Genomic DNA, 24,333 nt, shown 5'->3' with positions numbered 1-24,333 from the left:
TGGTAGCTCTGAAAAGCCTCAAGATGTTAGACTTGAAAATCATTATGTAGCTTATTAACATTACAGAGCTTATTAACATTTTATTCTATTTTTTCTCTTGCTTAAGCATTCATAGTTGCTTTCATGTTCAAACTTGCAGCTTTATGGGCAATGTGATTAAGAAAGAATGTACTTTAATTACTGTATTTTTAAGGCTCTAAATGTTCCTAAAATTGCTTGCTGTCATACAAAGGCAATGTGGGTAAGAAATAAATGTATTATTGCCATGAGTTTGTGATGGTCTGAATAAGTTGTTCAAGGCTTTCTTCTGTACAAGTTTACAGCCTTCACAAAGTCCTGCTAACAATATGTATGGTTCCACTATTGCTTTTCTCTTTATGTAATAAATAGTAAAGATTTACATAAAGATGATGAAGTGCAAAGGATTGATTACCATTTGATTACTCCCTGGATAGTAATACTGAAGTTCCATATAATTGAATGAACAATATGGCTAAATGGTCATGGTAATACGAAGGATAATTTTGAATATGTGATATTTGCCTATACAAACTCAGAACCTTTTCTCTACATGAATTTCTTCAGTATTGTCAAAGGCAAAGAGCATGATATATATGCTGTGGAGGAAGACTCCACTTTTAGAATTTTTTCGACCCAGTCGCATAAACTCCTCATTCTTTGACTTTTTTTTTCCAAAATTGCCTGTGATTTCCTGCCTGCAGTGCATTTTAAGTTTGTAATGTAACCATGATTTTCAAAGATTGATGCCTGATTTACGAAAGGATCTTTGTACAGGAGCAATCTTTCCATTTTGCACAGTTGTGTCCACTGCAACTTAGTAGGACATATTCTTAAAGCCTCTTTCTGAATAGAAATGTTACTTAAGAGGTTTCAGTGCAAATCCTATCCTTTCAAAAGTGTAGCATAGCTAGCAGGCCTGTAAAGTCTCTGTAAAATAATCTCTCTGGTTTTATTTGTTTGTTTCTTTGTTTGTTTGTTTTTAAAATTCTGTTACCTGTAACATGAAAGTAAAATCCACATAAGAAGCTTCGTCAGTGTTAGTGCTACATCAAGAGGGTATGGCATGCTAGTTTAATTTGATGGTTCTGTTGATTTCCAGTTCTGAGAATGGCTATAAAAATAGAAGTGACCTTTGTTTTCAGTAGAATTACTTAAATTGCTTCAGCTCTTCAAAAGCAAAATCAATTTTACTCTAACTAAATCAACATGGATTTTTATGTTTCTTTCAAAAGCTTTTTTTCTCCTAGTTTTTATCCTGATTTAGCATGAAAAATAGACTCGGTTGAGACTACTGTTGTTGTTAATCATGTTTATGATGATGGCACTTAAGCAATCCAACAAGGATCAAAGCTCCATTGCAGGAGATCCTGTACAAACCCATAGCGGTACGCACACCCTGCCCTAAACAGTGTAGTATCTGAAGAGGCAAGACAGACAAAATGTAATGAAGTGGAACACAAGCAAAGTAATTGGTATGGTCATGAGATGTATCATAAGGGAGGAAATAAAACAGAGGAAAGAAGGATATTAAAGAGGTGTGAGATGGAAGAAAAAAATATTCTTAGATGCAGATAGTTGAATTTCAGAAGTCACACAGTGAAAGGGAGTTGACAAGTTAATTTTACAGAATGAGGAGGCCCAGAGAATCAAAGATGATAATAAGATGATAAACTTGATTTGCCTCTGAAGAAAATTAAAGTTAAAAGAATTTTTAGGTCTCGTATACATAGGTGTTATAAGCAAAAAAGCACCACCAAGCATCTCTTTAATTTATTGAAGAGTAAGTATGTAAAGACAATTTTAAAGTATTTTAAATTGTAATAAAGTCCAACACTGACTTTAAGAACATATTTCTTTTAGATTTAGAGGGTAAGAATAAGGGGGGAAAAAAAGTTTGGCAGTCCTTTGTTGTATGTAAGATGGCAACAGCTCTTTGGGGAGAATGAGTCGGATGGTCTTGAGCAGTTATTGTTGTTCTTATTAGTGGAGCCTGATTTGTTTTCATACTAGATAAATGAGGCAAATGATAAAGATGCCCAAAAGGGAGAGTCGAGGAGACAAGGACAGCCGAGACAGAGAATGTGTCTGCTTTTCTCCTGAACTGAGTTGCAAACAAGAGTTGGCAGTGACTAACTAGCACAGTAGGTGCTAACTCTTGTATACAACTTGACTCAGGACTAAGACAGAAAAAGGGAATGCTTTGTAAACAATCTTCCAGTCCATCTTTTCTGTTTTCTACTAAAATATAACAAGCTTTGTAGGACTTTCATTTCCTTGCATAACTGGAGAATATTGACCCTTGTACCACTAGTGAGAAGAGACAAGAATATGCAGCTAGCAAACAGTCCAGAGAAATTTGAGTTTAGGAATTTAGTCACTTTATCAAATTTTCCTACCCAGAGGTATATTAAGGGCAGGCAGTGGGAATACTAATGGGATTTAGTTTCCACAGAACAGTCTCTCCAATTTTAAAGCCTGTAACTGAAAAATGCTGAGGAGAATCACATTTGCTACCCTCCATCCTTACATCCACTAGGTCTATGATCCACCCACTTCTGCAACTCCTATGCCATGTATTACTGAGTGCAATCATATACAAACTTAAGATGAGTGTTTTCTTTAAATTATTTATATTAAGCAAACATTATGTTAAGCTCAAAGATGACTAATAAGCTATTTTGAGAAAAATACTGAAATAACATGATAAACATTAGCATACAGTACATTGCCTGTACTGTGTAATCCATCCTGATTTAACAGGTATTGTAGTCTTAATAAACTCATTACCTCTCTTTTGGGAGCTACATATTCAGCCAGTAGCTCTATTAATTGGAAAAGGTTTTAAGACCCAGTAGTATTTCCACAAGGGATAACATCTGAATGTGGATAGGCAAAATTGATTTATAAGAAGTAAACATGAAGCTAATTTGCAGCACAGATTAAAGGCCATGATACAAAGCTCAAAATACCCAAATTAAGATATTTTCACCATTTCCTTTCCAATGTAGTATGAAAAATTCTCTGATAAGACTAACAGTTTCAGTATAAATGCACAGTATATGTTTGACCTCCAGATGTCATTGCCCAGCAAGTCACTCTGAATCTACAGAAAAGGACCTCTTTCTCTTTGAAAAATGGGGATGCTATTATAGAGACAAGCTGCAGATTAGCTTGAACTCTTGAACTAGACCTAGTGAGCAATCTATATCAGATGGGCTTTACTTAAAAGAGGAGTCATCTTGTGAATTACAGTCATAGAGGGAATCGATAATCCAGTTCAGATTAATCTGAATAACTCAGTAGGGAAAATAGTAACTAGCAGAGAAATTAGAATTTTATGTTACTTCCTCAAGAAGTCTTTTATGCAGTTAGACTGTTCATGATAAATGCATGTGTAATAGGTGTTACACATGCAAGTATCCCATGCATCAGGATGACAGGAGAGTGTCAATTGGATATGAAAGCTGCCTTGTTATGAGGAAATTGTTAGTTCCTCTCGGTAACAAGGCAGCAAAAGAAACGCTTAAAAATGTCTAACAAAATGCTTTCTGAGCACTACTTAACTGGCATCTGTGGCTGAACTGTGAGATGTCAGCTCCTACAAAAATGCTGTTGCCTTCTGTGTCTACACAGGACTACCTTAACTATGTAACAGAAGTTGTTTCTAATCCGTAGGGTGACTATTACACTGAAAATGTTAACAAAGGGTTACAGAGGGTATTTCAGCCACTCGCCAGCTTTTTTTTTCCCTGTATGTAAAATTTGTAGTTTAACCAAAAGTATTCTGTAGCACACTTGGAAATGTTCAGACTAAAACTATTAAAACAAATGAGTTAACTATTTCTATTTAATGCTTAGATGGCTGAAAACTTAAAATTAAAATCTCTTGGCAACTTTTAAACCAAAAAACCCCAGAATAGCCAAGCAGTTTAGCGGCAAAGGAGATAAGGGGAGGTCCTTTGCCTTTACTCAGAGAGTAGTTGTAATTTCTCTCATCACATTGTAATTTAAAAGCTTCCTATAGTTGTTTTAGCTAATTATTTTCCTAAATCCTTGGATGTCTTTTGTTATCCATGGAACATGGGTGTATGGTGTATGTATGTAAGAACATACACTTATGTAAGGGTGCGTAAGAACATGGTTTGTAATGCTGAGGTTTTATCATAAAGATAGGAACAAATCTTTTAGGAGATCAGTATAAAGAAATCTCTAGCTCCAGATAATTGGAAACATCAGTGTTTCTTAATTGATGATGGAGGCTGCCAACTTGATAGTCTAGTTGCTACTAATTCTACTGGCCTTTATAAGTAGACTGTATCAGTGTAACTGCTGATGCTCTGTAGTAAAAAGAGGTGGTTATGCAGAGTAGAATATAAGAATCTATCTGAGTGCTCAAGAAACATTTTTTTTTTTTCCATTTAATTTTGACATGGAAATACTATATAAGAAACTGAATCTGCCACACAGGTGGTATCTTGCTATGACACAGGTAACGTGTTTTCTGTTGTCTTGTTCTTTTAAAAAGTGATGGGTTTGGACATTGGTAAATGAGTGCTAAGTCTTGCTTCCTTATTGATGTCATCTAGCCCATCTCCAATTGAAAATAATTACTTCTAAAAAAATTTACTTAGGACTTTCCTCCCACACATTTTCAGACACAAAGTTCCTATCTTGCTTCCACATTCTCTGACTTCCCTCAAGATGAACTTGCAGATGCATTTATACACTATGAATACAAAAATATGTGACATAAAAGCTTACATCAGGAAGTCAGTAATATGGAGTTTAAAAATATTTATGTGATAAAGATGATGACTGACTCCTATTGGGATTCTGAACAGTGCTTAGGTGAACTTCATGTCTAAACATCTAGCTACCTCCAAAAATGTTGTTCAATCCTTAATATTTTTTTTAATGTACAAATAAATATCAAAGGAATTGCTATCTTGGTCATAGTAATAATTTCCATACTGCATCAGATAAAATTCTTCCTTCCCAAATTGAACTGAAATTGCCACAGAGTATCCATCTGCCACAGTGTATCAGAAAACCTAACCATAGAACAGGATCCACTTTGCCACATGTTAGAGGAATTCTTCACCAGAGGAAGTTTTCCTGCTATATTGCATATATTGTTTAATGCATTGATGCATTAGAAAGTCAATTCTGGACAGAGATTGCTGCAAATTATTTATGATTTCTGAGGAAAAAAACGGTGATACATCCTACCATTGTGGTCTTTCATGAGAAATGACATGAGAACCAGAGTGAAAAATTCATGTCCCTAATTCTAGTCTTGTTTACAGATACATTTTAAAGCCTTGGAAATCAATAAAGTTGACTGGATTTTTGTCAATTTCCCAAAGAGTAAAATTTTACAGTGTGAAAACTACAGTTTATTTTACAGAGAAAATTATTGACTAACTACAAATATTAGGCAGTGTTCATGATCAGCTACTCCAAATCCTTCTGCTTCATGAAATGAAGTGTTAGCTTATTTAGTATTATCCAATAGAAAACAACAAAGAGGCTACCTCTTCACGAGGTATTATACATCCTTCTTTCACAACCTCATGTGTTGTATTGACACATTGATATAAGGGCATTTGGAAAGCTGTATTTCATTTTTATAAAAGGATGAATTACTGCTCTGTTATAGGCTTCTTTGGTGACCACGAACAAGCCCAAGTTTTTCTGTGATTCATTTTTTCATCCTTGAACTTGGAATATTAATGCTTTCATCTAAGCTTTATCTTAGACTATAACTCTTCAGGGCAAAGACTGTCCCTTATCGTCTGTATGTACAGTACAAAATATAATGGGGCCACTGCTAGACAAAACAGAAACAGCGGCAACAACATTATAATAGTAACAATAATTATAATATTAACAACACATTTTTACATGCAACTTGCATTGATCACAGTAGTCTCTAGGTTGAACAAAACGTAGAATACTTTTCTAGAGGTAGCTATGAATTTAGTGGAATCTTACCATTTTGCTTATGTTTTTGCTTTTTTTGTGTTTTACTTAGGGAAATTTAAGTTTTTCTTGTGTGGAGCCACATACAGTGCCTGTCTTTTTCAATGCCACCAGTTACCTTGAGGTTCCTGGTCGTCGAAGCCAGGATCTATTTTCAGTCAGTTTCCTCTTCCGAACCTGGAACCCCAATGGACTTCTTGTCTTCAGCAACTTTGCAGATGACCTGGGGAATGTCGAGATTGACATAAATGAGGGCAAAGTCAGCGTCCATATCAATGTCAGCCAAGTGAAGAAGAACCGAATAGACATCTCATCGGGTAAGTGCTTTTTTTTAATTGGTATAATTTTTGTTGGTGTTGTCTAAAAGCATCATGGACCTAAAAATTAGAGCAATTGTTTTAGAAAATTTAAAATTTAAATTGCAACTATATTAAATCCTTTATTGCATGTTTCATTGAGTAAGAGGTAGACTATTAAAACAGTTGTTAGATTAAAAAAGAAGACACAAATATTCTTAATTCTGTCATGAAAACCAGAAAATATATCACCCCCTATCTATGAGGCAGCATTGCTTCTTCTTTTCTTTCTTCCATCTGTCTTGCAGTCTTCTCTGCAAAAATATTTGGTTTCAAAAGGGGAGGGTACTCCCTGTTGAGAGTAGCCTAATAATGTCTGCTCCTATTACTTCCTAATAATTAGGAAGCTCTCATTAAAAAAAATACATTTGTTTTAACCACAAGGCTAGCATGAAAAATACTGTAGCATACTCTTAAGTAGGCTGTAGAGTCATGCTGGAGAAGTACCAGAGCTTTCCGTACCTAACTAAGGAGGTTTTGGAAAATACTGGGTAAAAGGTACAGGATTAGATTTGTTTCTGGAAGAAAGGGTGTGTGTTGGTGTCAGTTGATCAGCCTTTTAAAATTACTTGATACTTCCATTTTGGTAAATTGTACTTTCAGTCTAGATTCTTCATGGGCATTTCTGGATCAGCTGTAGCTAATACAGTGTTAGCTACATCATGTCAATTAACACTTTTTCTCAGCAAAGCCATGACCTAATCATGGCTTGGAAAATACAGGGTTGCTTGCAAATGGATTTAGCTCCACATAAAAAAAACCCCAGTGATTATTTGAAGTTGCATATGTGGCAACCTAGTTTCTTAGCCAAATAAGGGATGCCTTTTTTGCCTGAAATCATCTGAAATCATCATCATACTATTTTTTCTGAATTTAATGGTAGAGGTATTTAAGTCTTTATCAACAGGATTTATATACTGGTAGAGCTCTCAACAAATATATTGTCTACATAGTCAAATAGGGACTTGTCATAGTCATATATAAACAGGGACTTGAGGAAATGTAAGAAAAAAAAATGCATTTTTTAATGAGAAAACATACATTAAGTAGGAAAGTAACATTTCATTTGGCAAGTGGACATTTTTGCAAGTTTTCTCTTTTCAACCCATTAATGAAATAGAGCTGAGCATGAAATAAAATTAATTATTTTAATGATAGAACTGAATAAAATATGAATAATAACAACTAAAAATCAGAATTTACATGCTTTGTAAATGAAAAAGTTTTTATGAAAAATACCTCATATATCCTTCCATCATTACAATTTTTTTAGTGCAAAAAATCAATACCATAGATTACAAGTTAGCATTTCATTGCCTTTGTTATATAAAGTCACTCATGAAAGAATTAAGTAATGTTTTGGTAACACAGTAGGGTCTTGAAGAAGAGTGTTTTGTTAAGGTGCTAGTGCATCGTAATTAGGAAACACATGGAATTATCACCCTCATTCTTTCTTCCTTAGCTCTGTCTACTACAAATCCCAGTTTAGAGACAGAAGCGGCTACCCATGATACTTCTTCATGAGCTTCCTTGTGCTTTTTTTGTCCAAGGAAGATTTCAGTGCTGATTAGCCGAATATTATGAGAAATAAAAATTCCACCAATTTGCCACTAATTTTGCACAGTGTATGTCTTGATACGAAACCATTTTCAGATTCCAGTAAGTTTACATTCTGGAAAGTAAACACATGTGAAAACTGTTAATTTGCTATTCTACTTTCTCCAGACCTTCACTCACAACAACAAAAATTCTCCAACTACTGCCAAGTAAAAACAGAGTATTCTTATTCTGACTTTCTTCAGAAATATTCTGAATTGAATATTCTTCAGAGTAAATCTTTTCAGTCTGTATGATCAGTTTACATAGTAGTCTAAGAATCACATACAGCCATTCATTTTTATAGCCATTATGCTATTCTTAATCTCCATACAATCCAATATCTACATATTACAGTTTGAATATCATAAAGAGTTAGTAGTTTCCTTTGTTATTACAATTTGTAGCATACTATAAATACATTTATTGTTTAATTTTCATTGTATGGACTTTTTATATTTGCATAGCTATCCTGGGGAAGCTTTGATTTTTTTTAATACTTTGTTGCTACTTTTGTTTCAACAGGCATTTCAGTGCCTGTGAAATGAATTGTGTGTGTGAACATAAGAAAGCAAAATATGGCATCTACCAGGGAAGGCTGCAGAAGGAATGCTGCTGTTGTATGGCAAATATCACAGCGACCTTCTTGTTCTCTTCTTGTGCAGGGCATTAACAGATGTAAGCATATAAACCTGCTGAGTTTACGTAGAAGTCAAAGTGGTCTGCCTTTGGCACAAAGATTTCTGATTGTTGTGATCCTATAGATATAAGATGCACGCTTTTTCACCATTTCTTTTTACTTACTGCTGGCAAAGTAGAATTTCCTGTAGCCAAGTGTGCAGCCTTCTATGTAACTGCATGTGTAGGGTATGAATAATTAGACTTCTGTCTACTGGGAAGTATGCACCCTGGTTATCACAAAAAATTAGGCTAACTAAAACCACAGCCTGGATGCAGGTGTGTTCTGTACTTCATAGCTTTTCGGTACTTACGCCTGTCACCTGTAATAGCGTATTTTCACTGGAGAAAGCTGAAGTCTCTTAGTCCTTATTCTATACAACTCTCATAATTTACTAACTTACTTTCATTAACAGCTTTTAATGTCAGCTTTCCATCTTAACATGAGGACATCAGCAGTTCATTCTGGGGCATAGTCTAATGCTGGCTATAGAAACAGTAGCTGAACTCACTGGCAGGAATTACGTGAGAGAACTGTATGCTGATGTGCAGGTGGCGGCGTTTGTTGCTGCACATCTCAAGATACTGATGTGGAAGAGAGTTCTGGTTTGTCTGGTTTTCAGTGTCATAATATTCCTTAAACACCCTCAAGTTGCATGCACTGACTCAGGGAGCTTAACTTGACATGAATGGAGTTCAGATAAACAGGAGAGTCTAGCCTTCCAACATATCAAATACAGTTAAATTCCCACCTTTCTCACTGGTACCTCCTTATTGAAGTACTTTATGAAGTGCTTTGTGATGCCTGGGAGGGATCAGACAGTATGTGAAAAAGATTTTCTTGTTGGCTTGACGGAACTTTCATACCTAATTCATTTGAGCATTTTGTTTAGGGAGAGAAAGGCAGCTGCAGTTTTAAATATTTTGATGACACTTTACAAAAATAAAAATGAGGTAGTGCCTAGAAGGTACAGTTAAAGGAGCTGCACTTCTAGTCCCATATAGTACATGGACCGTTGTTTACTACTTACCTATAGAGTCAGTAAGGTGAATAGTTTATTGTAAAATTTTTGTAGACAGCTGTAAGGTTTAGAGGCAAGAACATCAGATAATCAGAAAGCAGAATCAGTTGACTGTTAAGAAGAGTGAGAGCTCCTACTAATCTGAGAAATCAGAAATAGGTTTATACTTCATTTTTATGCCAATTAATTCTACTTTTTCTATTTTGTATTGTGAATGAAAGGGATACAATACTCTAAGGTAGTCAAAGAGAAAGCATGAATGCAAAAAGTTTAACTTCTGTGTAAATACAGTGACTATGAGAGGTTTACATAGCATGCTGTGGGAAAACATTTGGATCAATAGGAGGCAATTCATAGGAATCATGAAGTAGACATTGCTTTGCATTTAAAATCACAGAAATTGAGAGTTGCCATCAGGCAGTCCGTTCTTAGCAGTCTTCTTTGTCTCCCACAGATCGTGCCCTGCTTTCACCAATTGTCTGTTCTGTTTTTGTCAGGGATAATTTTTTCACAGTGTTAGCAGATCACAGCAAGAGTTCTTAGGTCTTATTTAATGTTATCCTTTCATCTTCCAAAATGCACTTAACTCTTCCTTCATTTATTTAACCACATGTTCGGTCCACTGGAGATTTCACTATATTCAATTCTTCATGAACTTCTCTCAGTTTCTTAATCAATCTTCTTCATCTTTATTGGAATGATAAGTCATCCCAGTACTTTATTCTTGGAATATTTAAAATAAAAATAATATTTTTTTATTATTAAAATGGTTTTGTATATCTGAAGCTTCTTCACTCATTGTTTGGAGTTCAAAATTATTTTCAGCCTAAGTAGGAGACATTCCTACTGTCTGTCATGCCTTAATTCTCTCTTTCATTCTGTTGCTACTTTAAAAAAATCACAGGTAGTTGATGTTAGCATTAGCAGTTCCTAGATAACTTTCTGTAGATCACTTCTTGTTTTGCAAAAATGCATTTTATTTTCTTCTTTAGTGATGCTAGATACCATTTATCTTGCTGCTCTTTCATACCTTCAGTCACTTTCAAACCTCTGCCTCATCTCTATACATCTGATTAAAGCATTCAAATGTATCTATATTATGAAAATTTCATATTTAATTTATATGTGCTGAAAAGAATCAGGGATGATTACATATATTGTAGTCCAGTACATATGATTTTTGTGTTACTAGTAAAAGGCAACAGACTTTGTGCTGACTTGGCAAAGCAGAATCTCAGGTTTTACTTGACTTGGCTGCAGCTTCTTTAACGGTGGCCAGACGACTAGTCCTTTGACCTGTCCTAGGCTTCAGCTTGGTGAATGGTAGAGGTAATAAAGAGCTGGTAAAAAACAGTAATAATTTTTTTTACTATGTCAATAAGGTGTACACTCTTTTGCCCATAACACAATATTGAGTGTAACAGAATATTTTACCTTAATATGCAGTTTAGCTTTCAGTTTGTAGAACATATGAAAAGGACAAAGATAATTAGTCCTTGTGGTTGTACTTACTGTCAGATTTTGCTTACTGAGCAGATTTTTCCTTTTTTCATGATCTTGCCAGTTGTTCCTTCAAAACAGGTCTCTAAGCAATAAAAAATTCCTTCCTTCCCTGCCCAGCATTCTGTTAAGTGTCCAGTAAGCACTGTTTAGCTGTGAATAGACTGGCAAAGCTGTCGTACAAAGTCAATGGCCTTGATTTTGCTTTTTCTTACGTTAATCTTTTTTAGACACTACCACCATTTGATTGATGAGAGTTATATTAATAAACTTGCTGTTAGTAAGAGGAAAATCAGGCCCACTGAGAGCTGAAATAAAGATTTAATTAGAAGAAATAAGCTACTGACTGTGCAGAATTACACAGGTGAAATACTTAAAGCTTGTGTATAAATCAAGAGTTAAACATCCTATTGACTTTTTCTCTGCAGAGTAAACTGTGATTAATATCTTCACAATTGTGTATGTCCCAGCACAGGGATTAATAATAGGAGAGAATCTCAGAAAACAGCCAAGAGATTTATCTTTACTGCTCCATATAGTTTTGGACTAAATTCTGCTTTTGGCATCACGGCATTCAGGCAAAGTTGCTGGAAATTGCTGGGTTTACCCAAGGGATTGATGGAAGCAATGCTAGGCTGAGAAGATGGAAGAAAGAAGTGTTCTTGCTTTCTTTAAGAACTTTTTAAAAGCAGATTTCCAATGTAGTTTTGCATACCAAAGGATTCTGGTGTTCTACAGTTTTAAAAGTCATTTAATTTCAGTATATGCTACCTGTTTACCCTAAGAACCTACTCAAAATTTGTGATCTTGCAATTAGGAGAGTAAGTTGTTGATGAAGATGTATTTATTTATAAGCTTTAACAAGCTAATATCTTCTTTCTTGAGCACAGAAGAAATCAGCAACTGGAAAATGTCATACTCCCACATCTCTTTTTGCCAGAAAAATGATTATGAAGCTTCTCCCAAAGCCTCATGCAAATGCTGTTCAGCGCAGGGTTAAGCCACGGCCCATGTCCCAATTGCCTCCTTTTCTTCCACTTAGTTATATCTACCTGCTTCAGCAACTTAACCCAAATTCCTTCCTAACTAAACCAAACTTTTCTGAAGCTTTCAACGTGGGGAAAAATTGGTAACCCATTAACAAACATGAAGAGTGTTGCTTTGCTTGAAGAAACAATAGTAACATTCAAAATAACACTCCTGAGGAATCATCTAATGGCTTTCCAATGTTTTTAACAGCCAACCCCGAATCCCTGTTTCAATATAGAAAAGAACTTATCTACCTCTTGAGAAAAGGCGAAGTTTTCATGGTGGCAGATTCTAAAATAATCTCGTGATTTATCCTCTGTTTACTTTCTCACTTGTTGTCTTTTCATAGACAGCTCTGACCTTTCATATCTAAACATTGTCTGCTCAACTTAAATACTAGAGGCTCTGTGAAGATCCTTTGGATTTTACCCCACAGTACCAATGATAAGTCGCTGAAAATGGACATGATCTCCTTTGGCCCGTAATATCTTAACAGAGAAGTTTTCAGAGTGTCCAAAATCTTCTGCTATTAAATTGAATTCATCTGCTTGGATCTCCTTTTTTCCTTTTCCAATGCTCCTAGTTAACATCTTGTTCTGTATATTAGCTGCTGCTCAAGGCTGTCTTCAGTTCCTCCTGTCAACCATAAACTTATTAAAACTTAGGATATGAATATCTTTTTGTCATATTTATCCGTATTAAATAAATCAGACTTCTCCCCATGGAATCTCTCTGGGAAGCTTTCCACCCTTCTGTCTTTCTGCTAGATCTCAAGTCATCTGAATTGCAGTTCATTTATATTTTAGACCTCAGGTTAAGATAACATCCTTCAGGTAATAAAATGTCTCTGTCTGACAGATCTAAAGTGGTACTCTTCCAGTGACAATTCCCAGGGGCGTTTTACATGGGAATCGAGAAGTATTTTTGCCTCTGTTGCTAAATGAAGGTTTAAATAGGGAATGTGTATACACAGAGAAAAAGTGCACTTCTGGTGGGAAGATAACATTTCCCACCAGGTCTTTTCCATATTACTGATACTAGGTTATGCACTGAATGTTAGTAAGTGGAGGCAGATACCCGTGAGGCACTTGTCAGCATGATCGAGATGAGAGACGCAAATTCTGTCCACAAAAGACAACATGATGACTTGGCATCAGAAGAGTCTGAATATTAGAGAATTATTTTCTTCCCAGATAGCAGCTTTGTCTCTCTGTTTCTCTCTGTATGTTTATTTTTTGGCTAATGACTTTAAGCAGTGAATGCAGCTACATGAATAGGTATTTGTGGTTTTGAATTCCACAGAACTGAGAAACAGACATCCTTGTAGTAGTTATTATTCTTTCTTCTATGTGTTTTTCTTGTAGTCTGGTACAGTAGACTCTCCAAGCAGTCAGATCAAGAAATAGAGGTTTTGATTGCAGACTTTTTCATCTAAGAAAACTGATGAGTTTAGTTCAGGGTTTTGTGAATTCAGGTTCATCAGTCACTGATTTTTGCTTGGAGAGTTGCCTACCAAGCACAAGCTATGCATTCTAAAACACAGATGGTACCATTTTTGGATGCTTCACTGAGAGTAATATAACTCTTTGTTGGTTGCACTGGTACCTTGCAAGCATGGAGGAACCTGAGAATCAAGAAAGCAGGCTGTTCTCCTTGACAGGCTTCCTAAATTTATAGAGGAGGCTGAAGTTCAGTTTATTTTTGGCCTCATTTCCTCTGGGCTGTAGAACAGAGTTAGAAGGGACCTTTGCAGGTCATTCTCTATTTTAGCACTGAAAGATGAAATTAGGCTTTTTATAACTACTATTTAAGCAGTCACTGTATTGCACTGAATTTCATTCAGGAAAAAGGTGCAGTAGTCAACAGTTAAATGGTAATTTTAACTTTCTGCTAGAAGGAATGTAAATTATGTGAGTAGAGCTGGACAGAGCTAGTTGGAAATTTACCCTTTTAATTCTTTTTTAATTCAATAAGTTTGACAGGAAGCAGAATCAATTTTAGTTGCTTTCCTTGTTGCCTTTGCTTACTCCATCCACATCAGTTATTGCCAGTCTGGTTCTAGTCAAGTCAGTGAAAATTTTGCTTTTGAATTTGATGGATGAAAGTTAAGCCCCTTAGCACTGAATGCTACAGAGGTGCCCAATATTTCGCAGTTACCTGAAGAACATAGGTTTTTACTTAAGTGGGTCCTCTGTCTGCATATTTTTGTTGAATACAAAATCGCATGAAGAGACATCTCTCTAAAGATTGGTTTAGCAAGCCAAGGATGCTTAGTTAAAACCTGTATTACCTCTTGGATCAGTAAGAAGGTAATGTTGGAAAGGACATGGCAAAATATACTTTTGTTTGTGTTTTAAAGTATTTCAGGACTTACATGTGCTGATTGAGGTGAATATGTTTTTTCCATTATTGTTTTCCCTTTGGATTAGTAATAAAGAAAGAAACAAAAGGATAAAATAGAGACAGGAGCTGTAGTTATATTTGTGGTGTTTATGCACATCCTGACAGCAGTATCCCCAGAACACCATTGAGTATTCATATAATATAAAGGGAGATGAAAGGAATGTTTTCTAATATCTGAAAGACTGGATATCAGAAATATTATGTTCTTTCCCCCAGTTTACTAGTTTGCCATCTCTGCCTTCTCTTCCGTAAAGGTGGCTCTTTGAGAAAGCCCGTTTCCAGGACTCACACACCTATGCTGAACACGATTTGTCATAGATGGCAACACGATGGCAACTTCACAGTAATGTCAGCCAACTCTTTCAGCAGCGGAATGAATACCACCCAGCACCATTGGCTTAAACTTCCTAATGTTGTAAAAGCCCATTTTTCCGTTAATGACAGGATGAGATGGTTCCTGTAAACTTTTCCGTAGATGTTAGTATTACTTGAAAAATGTGATAGGACTTTGTACTATGTTAGCTCTTTAGTTCACCTTGTAGCAGATTTAATTTTTACTGGAAACTAGTGAGAAAATATAGGAAATCTATTTGACGTCTGTTTTTTACTTCACTTCTATTTCAGAGAGAAATAGTTGGCTAAACACATCTCGTGATAGCCCAGCATATGATTAATCAGCTATAGTAACTTAAACATATACTTCTACTGCCTATTTAGTCTGGCAGTTATGATATTTTGTAAATGGCTATGAGTAAGTGGAGTCGTAGAGGGTAAAAAGAATGCATTCACTTTTTGTTTGATAGCATAAGTTATAGCCACTGTACATATGTATATGTACCATTGTGCATATAGCCATATATCAGTCAGAGTTTACTCAGCTAATTTGCCAACTATGACATGCAGGAAGTTCGCAGAACTTGGTAAAATAGTAAAACCATTTGAATGCATTCAGGAGACCCAGGGCAGACAGCAGGTGAGTCTACACTCTCAGTGTCTACTTTCATCTCAAGGTCCTGCTGCTCTGAACGACCCCTCTGGAAACAGGCTGTATCACTCTTAGGATATCATCTTTCAAAGGGATCAATAGTTTCCCCACCATCAGCACCAAGATCCAGGAATAGTTCAGTGGTTAGACTGGTCCAGAGCCTATTACAATAGACAGTAGGGACAAAACATCAGCTCTTACTCTGTCAGCCTGGTTTGTCCTTTTCTGCAAGGGTCTGTCCTCTTACAGACTCTCATGCTCCCCCCCTGCTTCCTTCCATACACGCAACATATTCTGGATGTCATTGCTTAAAAAGTGAAAATATCACAGGGTATGATGTAACCTTCTTATTATTCATCACTTTATGAAGACATACCCGCTTTTAAAATCATAACATTACCAATATGTCTCAGGACATATGTCTTTGGATTCTGTAAGCTGAATGGCAGATGATATTGTCTTTAAAAAGCTTGCTGATTAAGTTTATGTATTTGATAGGGAAAAAAAATTCTCAATTCCCTTGCTGTGAAGCAGCCACTATAAAATACATAGTTTATTCCAATACCAAGTAGGATTTTATGGAACAGTTTCACTGAAGAAGGACATGTGGGGTCAGGAAGAGAGCCAAACTGTTGTGACAAGGTTGCTGTAGCCATGGTCTTATAACAATAATCATATGACAGGCATGAAGCAGGTTAGTGTTGCACATGGCTTACACAGTATGGGCACGTGGGTCAACAAGATGAAGCCCCAGAGAGTGTGTACTGATCCAGAGACCCCTCCACACACTGTATAGTGTGGACACAAATTGATTGCTGTAGGGACCAGCCATGAGCACTGCAAATGTGAGTTGTGTTGGGTGAACTGGCCAGGGGAACATAGATCACTCCTTGGTCCTAGTTACAAAGACAGCAGAGACACAGTCTGTGGTGTTTCAGAAACAAGAAACCACAGCAGAGAGGGTGCAGACTAGAAGGCGTCTTATAGATGCAGAAGGAAAGGGAAAGTCCTCAGATTTGGAAAAGTGGCCTGCTACCACTTTGTTTACTCAATGGTCATTGTTTCAGAAAGGAACTTTGGTGGGCATAAAACCTTGCTGGGAGAGAAAAACAATTGTTATGGATTAAAAGAAAGGGGCGGGGGGGGGGGGGTGGAGAAAAAATACTGGAGACCCAGTCTCCACATAGAGCATAGTGCATTTATTTTCTGTACGCTTCAAAAACATGTTTACGGACAGACTGGGAGATCAAAGGTCTTGACCCTTCATTTGTACATTATTGTTGCTTACATGTACTACATAATAGAGTTTCAAGACTCTTCAAACAGTGGGCCACATAACACTGTGCAGAATCACTGTGGGATGAAGCTATCAACTATGTAAATTAAAACTGCCAGTGCTATCTTTTCACCTTTTAATCTTCTCCAAATGCAAGGAAAAAAAGATTTTCTTTACTTTTAAATTGGGCATTTGCAGCATTTGCACTTCGAGTAAAACCAGGAATACTCTTTCTGGTGCAAATGTCCTTGAAACTCATTTGAGTTTGCAAGGAATTTTGCAATTTTGAATTTTTACTCTTATTTATCACTAATCCTTGGGTAGGTGTCCCACAATACCTCTAGCCAATTACTTACACAAAAATAATTAAAAGTCATTGTAATAGCAAACACTTTTTTTTTGGGGGGGAACACAACCTAATTACAGGCATGGAACTTTAATTTATGTGCTTAGAACTGACACTCAATATCTCCTTTTTCATTGCTATTCAGGAACCTGGGCAAATAGATTATTATCTGTGACAGGTTTCTGGCAGTCCCTCTTGGTTTGACAGTGTTTTTTTAGAGAGAAGAGAGTCACTTTTGTATATAATGAAAGGAAAAGTTGTCAAGCATCCATACATATTTTATGCTGCATAAAACTTAAGTGCTAGAGGAAAGATTCTGTTTTCAGTCATGCCATTGTAAATTCATAGTGCTTCTGCTGACCTCCAGGTTTGCATCAATGACACAGAATGGCGTCTAGCCCAAAGGATGAATTCCATTTTTTGCACGGGCAACACAGCTCTTGTAAGTCAGCTTGGCCCTTACTGTTTTTTTGGTTAGTACAGTCATGCACAACTGTGATGTGTATTTTGGCATTTTGGCATTTTCTACTGACATTGACAGAACTAAAAGCAATTTCTATCAAAGTGCTTCCTTGAAATGGCATCAGGTACAGTCTGCATTGTCTAGGTTTTTTCAGCTTAGTTCTCAGAAGTAGTTACTCTTAGCTGCAAAAATAGACTCGGGAAAAAAAAAATTTTCTAGTTGTATGTTGCTAGCTCTGCCTTTGCTTTGGTCTTGAAAAAGATGGTGCGTCCCTTCAGGCATTTTCGCACATTGCTTCTTTTCATTTTCAAATGCTGCTGAAGCAGCAGCACATGAGCACTGAGGTGAAACAGAGCAACCAAAGTCCTTTGGATTCTGTAAGCTGAATGGCAGATGATATTGTCTTTAAAAAGCTTGCTGATTAAGTTTATGTATTTGATAGGGAAAAAAAATTCTCAATTCCCTTGCTGTGAAGCAGACACTATAAAATACATAGTTTATTCCAGTACCAAGTAGGATTTTATGGAACGGTTTCACTGAGAACAAATACTGAAAATTCTACACATCTCCTTTGTAGAATATTTACTTAATAAAGAGAGACATGTTTAGAGGCATGACTTCCCCTATGTCTTTCCCAAGAAATATATGTGTATACAACATTTGAAGGATCCATTCTTTTAAAATGCAAAAATAACTTTGGTTTTCCTTTTGCAGATTTAAAATACTGGAACATCATGATACATGCCCTCAAAAATGAGGGTTTCATTCATTAACCTTTTGTGTAGCTGTTTTAACAGCTCTTTTTGTGCACATTAGCACATGCATTAAAACCAACTGCCAAGTGGAATCACCTTTACCACAGCACTAGCACACAGATTTCTAACAGAACAAAATAACACTCTTAACATTCTGGTGTTGGTACTTAGACAATTACCTGTGAAAACAGTAATAGCAGATCCCTCTCTCTGGAATCTCTCGGATCTGGAATTTGCAACACAAGGCTCATATTATTGACAGTACTGAATCTCAGAAAGAATAGTATGGTGCTGAGGCATGTTTAGGAGAGTTAGGATGGTTTCTGTGGTGTTGGCAACAAGTGATATGTTTGATCAAATTTGCTATGTGATAAAGCTTTGCTGTATGCTGTACAACAATATCTGGTCCCAGGGGGATGACCTTCATGTACTGAAGCATCCTCCAAAGGCACAGACCTAGGCACAACACAGTTCTTCCTTCTTTACCTTCACTGGTGCCTGTGAAACATATATATATTTATATATATAAAAATATTTGGGGTGCCCCAAATCACACCCATTCCTAACATTTTCTGCCTTGTTTTGTCACAGGCAGAGATCAGCATGTTATAAAACAAGACCAGAAATAATTTTCATCAAGTGTTTTTAGACCTCAGTCAAATTTACATTGAGTGTGTTTTTAAAACAGCCAGCTAGTAATTATTTCAAGTCTTTGGGGTGAAATCCTGACTCAAATGAAGTTCATGGGACTTTGCCTGACTTCAGTGGAGATACCGTTTCATTCAAAGCTTGAGCAGTGCTTCCACCAATAGTTTGAATAATACTCTTTTCCTAGAGAGAAATGTAGTCTGTACGTTTCAGGAATGATTACTTATACCCAGTCATGCATCAAAGTATTATTATTCACTTATTGTAGGTTTTGCAATTAGAAATGAGTTGCAATTACAGAAAGAAACATCGTTGTTGGTGTTTTAGTTGAAGATGCCTGAGACATTCTACTGACAGACATTCTTAAAAATGTATAACATGCTCACTTTTCTTCATTACGACTAGAAAGTTGCAGGCATAAAACTTTATGACCCAACAAATATTCACTAAATCTGTTCCTTATAATGGAGAAAGAGCAGAGTGTTGAACTCTCCCTGTATCTGGTACAGTTCAAAAGGAATTTTCAAATCATGCTGTGGCCTAATCTGTCAGGATTCATTGGTAGCAAGTTAGCAAGTCCTAACTCTTGGAATCCAAAAGCATATTTATTCTCATTCCTCACAAAAACCAGGGTATAACCCAACAATAAGGAATTGTATATGTGTAATATAATACAACATATCCCACTAAATTTACAAATAACCTTCTTACAAGACAGCTCACGATGCTTAGGGCCACATAAAAAACTATTACTTAAAAAAAAAAAACTTCAAAAAATTCTAAAGCTAGAGAATGCTGTTTTATTGGCAGACCTCTTTAAAAGAACCCAAGACATTACTAAAACATTTTGGTTTGCTTTGGCAGGATGACATTGGGTTATTCAATTTTCTGTTGAACAAACATGGAGCACAAAGAATGCACTTACCTCTTCGTCCTTCTTCTTCTTTCTGGCTTTGAGCAGCCCAGTACAAACTGTGCTTTTCAGATTTTGTTTGTAGGAAAATGCTGTCATGAATGTGAGGTTTGGTTCATCTTTTATTTCTAACCTTTCCTGAGGCAGGCCTTTGGCTCTTGGAACCTTTGTCTTTTGCTGCTTAAGTGTGGAATTTGAGAGTTCCATTTTTTACTATAAGTAATGATTATAATAATAATATGTTACTACTATTAACTAATATTGCTACTCATAATAAATAATTATGTTACTAGAAGCATTATGGTCCAACCTGCTCCATATACCACTCAGCTGGATTTGCATTTTGAATGTTATTTCTTCCTCATGTCAGGAATCTGTGATCAGTGTTACTGATCATCAGTCTCCATAAGGCTTTTTCACAATTAAAACAAGGTTTTACACTTTTAAATAATGATTAAAAAAACATGCAGAAGCAGTAAGTATCTGAAATACAGTCATCCCACAAGAAAGATCTAGCTACGTCATCCTACTCAGACACTGCAATAGATGCTCTGCAGCTGGATACAATATCCTAACTTTTTTTCTTTTGTAGGAAGAGTGAGTGTCTTTTTTATTTTCTGAAGGCTTCTTCAGGTATTTTCAGCCTCAGGTGTCCCTGGCCATTCCCATAATAGTGAATCGGAGACATTGTAGCTAGTATTTTTGTCAGTAAGTAGTGGGGTATTGAACAGTCATATGATAGGGGAATGCAGCAGGGCTGCCAAAAACTTGGGTTTTTTCCAAGCAGGATATGTTTCCAGGATCTTTCAGGGCTTACTTTGTGCCACTGAAGTTCCATGATTCTGTGTCAGAGTGAGCAGAAAAGGGTTGTACCAAGGAAAGAGCTGTTAGATGTAAAATGTAACTGTATACTGAGGCAGATTGAGGTTGGGAGTAGAATTAAATATAAGTCAATGCTGAATAAAGGTTTTGCCAAATAAGCTTTTTTAGATATAAAAAATAAATAACCAATATTGTATTTGTTATATAACTTATATTGGTAGCTCTGCAGAAAGTTAGAAAATAATGTGTTAGTTTATTACTTCCTGCTTTTACTGATTCTTTTCCCCCTTGCTTTATGGATGCTTTTATCCTGCTCTGGTTTGTTAACACAGCTGCACTCACTTATTTCTCAGTTGCTTCAACTTCCTTAGAAGTTTTCTCACATATGGTGTTAAATTCCAGTTGACAAATATTCAGAGAAAATAAGCTTTGTTTATGTACAGGCATTTGCCATGTACAAACAACTGAAGCAAACAGTTTAGCTATTTTTACCTTTTGAAGTATCTGTTATTTCTATGGAAATAAGTCTGAGGCCCAATATGGTGTGCCTTAGATTACGTCCTCAGAACAATTTCAGCACTGACGTTGAATATAAAAGTACGAGTGGAAAAAGGAATTACACAGTGCTAACTAAAGACTCAATAGTAGTGGGTTTGTTCCTTTTTTTTTTCTTTTCAAACAATAGTTATATTACACATGTAGCTCTGTAGTTTGTTTCTTAAAGTAAATTCAACTTCACCAGAACTTTTTTAAAACAGCCATGAGGATATATCCTCATCAACTTCTAATGGAAGAAAATTCCAACAAGCTTGAAAGAATTCAGTAATGTTTTGGAAATCTGTTTTAAATGATAAACAGAAAAACATTAAGTGCAATTTGGTACTAATGTTACTTTTATGTTAATAGCACCTTGGTTAGCTCTTTCTTGTATCATATTTTACATGCACAAGAGGAAGTTTTCCTTTCATTTTAATTATCTATGGAAAGTACATTTATCTCTTCAGTTATGTCACCCAAATCTTGCTAAGAATTATCTCTTAATACTATTAATAGTCTTTTATGGAATTAATTATAGATTTAAAAAAAAATATGGATATGCATTGTCATAAAAGTGATAAGCAAACTGTAGTAGGTGTAAAATTAAAGAATGAACTCTTGCCTGTTTAATAATTTAAAAGAAATTGTATTCCTAATTAGCGTTCCGAATTTTCTGGGTATCATTGATATCTTTAGATTAGAGCTGAATAGAATCAAATCATCACATTCAATAGCTGAAGTTCAGTTTGGATCAAAACTTTCAGCTCAAATCTGGTTTTGTCATTTGTAAGTTTTACCAGGCATGTAGATATCCACAATCTTAAGCAAACATGAAATCTTACTAACTTAAAGTTCTGATTACGCTGACTCCCTGAACTAGCAAAGGGATATGAAACATTCCAGTAGATCAATTTTTTGCCTATTCTGCTTAGTGATTCACACATCTAGGCATACAGAAGCCTGAAGTAGCAATTTGGTCTAGTCTCCACTCAAAAATCAGTATAATCTCATAGGAAACTTGGTATGTTATTTTGAGTTGTTGAGCACCTTGATAGCTGCCATGTACCCTCAGTTCACACTGGAAATGGTAGAAATTGAGGGTCATTTCTGCATTGCAGAGAAGAGCCCATAAAGAATATGATGCTGACACTTCCAGTCCTGAAGTCAAAATCTCAGGCCAAATTAAGTCCAATGAGAATTTGAATCGGATGGCTTCTGAGAAAGGTGCTGCAATACAACTTTTTTTAAACCCAGTTATTTGAAAGTTACTCTGCAGATTACCTAAGTACAGCAGCAAGAGGTCCAAGAATGTACAAGGTCCTTTCCTCTGAGCATTTATCGCAGCTCACACCATGTCAATGATGCCTGTCTGGTGCTTGTCAGTACTGTCAGGACTCACTGCCTGCCTCTGGAAATTCTATTTTCAGTTTATTCCATATTCATTTAATGTAAAAGGGAGGAGAGGGGGAAACACAGGGGTCAGAAAGCCCTTCTCCAGGATCTCACCAGTTATCCTTTGATCCTTTGGGACTTAGCCTAACAACTTAAAAACTTTATTTCACAGGGTTTGAAATTTTTGCATTGCAAAGAGCTGGTTGATGGTATAAAAATTCTGCAGTTCCATACTCTTTACAATCTGATTATTTTTATTATGGAAGTTAATTTGGAACTGGAAGTACTGCTACCTCAAGAAGGAATATAGCACGTATATTTTTCCACATATAAATTAACAATATTCAGTAGAATAAGATGTATATGCTCTGACCAGCAGACTCCTATGAATGTTCCTGTGATCAAGCAGCAAAAATAAAAGCATTTATTCATTTCAGATTAAATAGGAGTTCAAAATCTTGTGTCCTTCAATTTAGTGTGTTACAGAATCATTAAACTAATTAAAAATTTTGTTGTGCCAGATTTTCTTCTCCAAATAGGACAATTTAAAAGGTTGTCACTGCACAGGGTAGATGTCTGGTAGAGGAGATCTAGCAGGGTTCTACCACCTGTACTCTTGAGAGACTGTCTGGCCGCATAGGAGGGAATCCCAGCTGTCACTCATTCCCATGTGTCAGGACTCCCACCTGCCCACCCCGACAGGGAAGGGGAGTGATATTTTAGGAGCTGCAGGAAAAGATGTCATTGGCACTAAATTGTCAAACCTGCAAGGGCCATTGAGGACATTGGACAAGGGAAAAACTTCTTAAAATAAATCTCTTGGCTTCTACAGGTACAAGCTCTCCTATGTTAAAAGAAAGATCTCTGCAATTTTCACTCATTTCCAGTCTGTTTAAGCACTAAGAGGTACATCTCCATGAGCATACCCGTGCACACACACAGACAGGGTCCTTACCTTCTGTGTCCCACTTTCTTTAAAATCAATGGTCAGTGTAATTCCTTACACTTCTCATCGATGTCAAAGCAAGCAAGATCCTAGAGAATAAACATTAAGATTTTTCCTTGGTACCGCTCTTTGCCATTCAAGAAGTTCCTAAAACACAAGGTGTGAATGAGTTGTAGCTCTGCAGAAGGTTTATAGGAATATGATCAGTCTTTACCTCTTTACTTTCCTCCTCTTGTTTGAGGTGAGAAAAAAACATTTAAAACCAGACATTTGGCTATTTTACTCCTTATTGGTCAGTGAACGGATAACTTCAAATTCTGTTGCACTACTAAAATTAGTGTGGGAATAATCCACAATACATCATATAACTTAGAAATAGGACATGGTTCTGGGAAAGTGCTTAGCTTATCCTCCTGTATTTCAGCATTCGTAAAATGTTTTGTGCTGTTGAAGGACATTAAAAAGATGTGCTGAGTGTGTTGGTTTTGATTTTTTTTTTAAATTAGGAATGACCTTAATCAAATTTTCATGTTGCAAAATCAAACATTAAGAAGTTGTTTTCTCATGGAAAATATGGTGAATTACATTTCTTGTCCTGTGCCACCTTAATCAGTCTTAAAAATTATTTTCAGAATAATAACTACAACGGAAAAATCCACATAC

At 36.0% G+C, this 24,333-nt stretch overlaps 1 protein-coding gene across 1 annotated transcript in view; it reads left to right on the top strand.

Annotated features, from left to right (window-relative positions):
- CNTNAP2 (contactin associated protein 2) overlaps positions 1-24,333 on the top strand; it is a 1,193,181-nt gene that overhangs the window by 580,757 nt on the left and 588,091 nt on the right. Inside the window, exon 8 of the mRNA XM_072853401.1 lies at positions 6,056-6,320. Within this exon, the coding sequence (XP_072709502.1) occupies positions 6,056-6,320 (265 nt within the window). The remainder of the gene's footprint in view (positions 1-6,055; positions 6,321-24,333) is intronic.

Source organism: Ciconia boyciana, chromosome 2, assembly GCF_034638445.1.
Source record: "Ciconia boyciana chromosome 2, ASM3463844v1, whole genome shotgun sequence".
Taxonomy (NCBI): Eukaryota; Metazoa; Chordata; class Aves; order Ciconiiformes; family Ciconiidae; genus Ciconia; species Ciconia boyciana.
The sequence above is the reverse complement of the archived record's forward strand: the minus strand, read 5'-3'. Positions and strand labels throughout refer to the sequence as shown.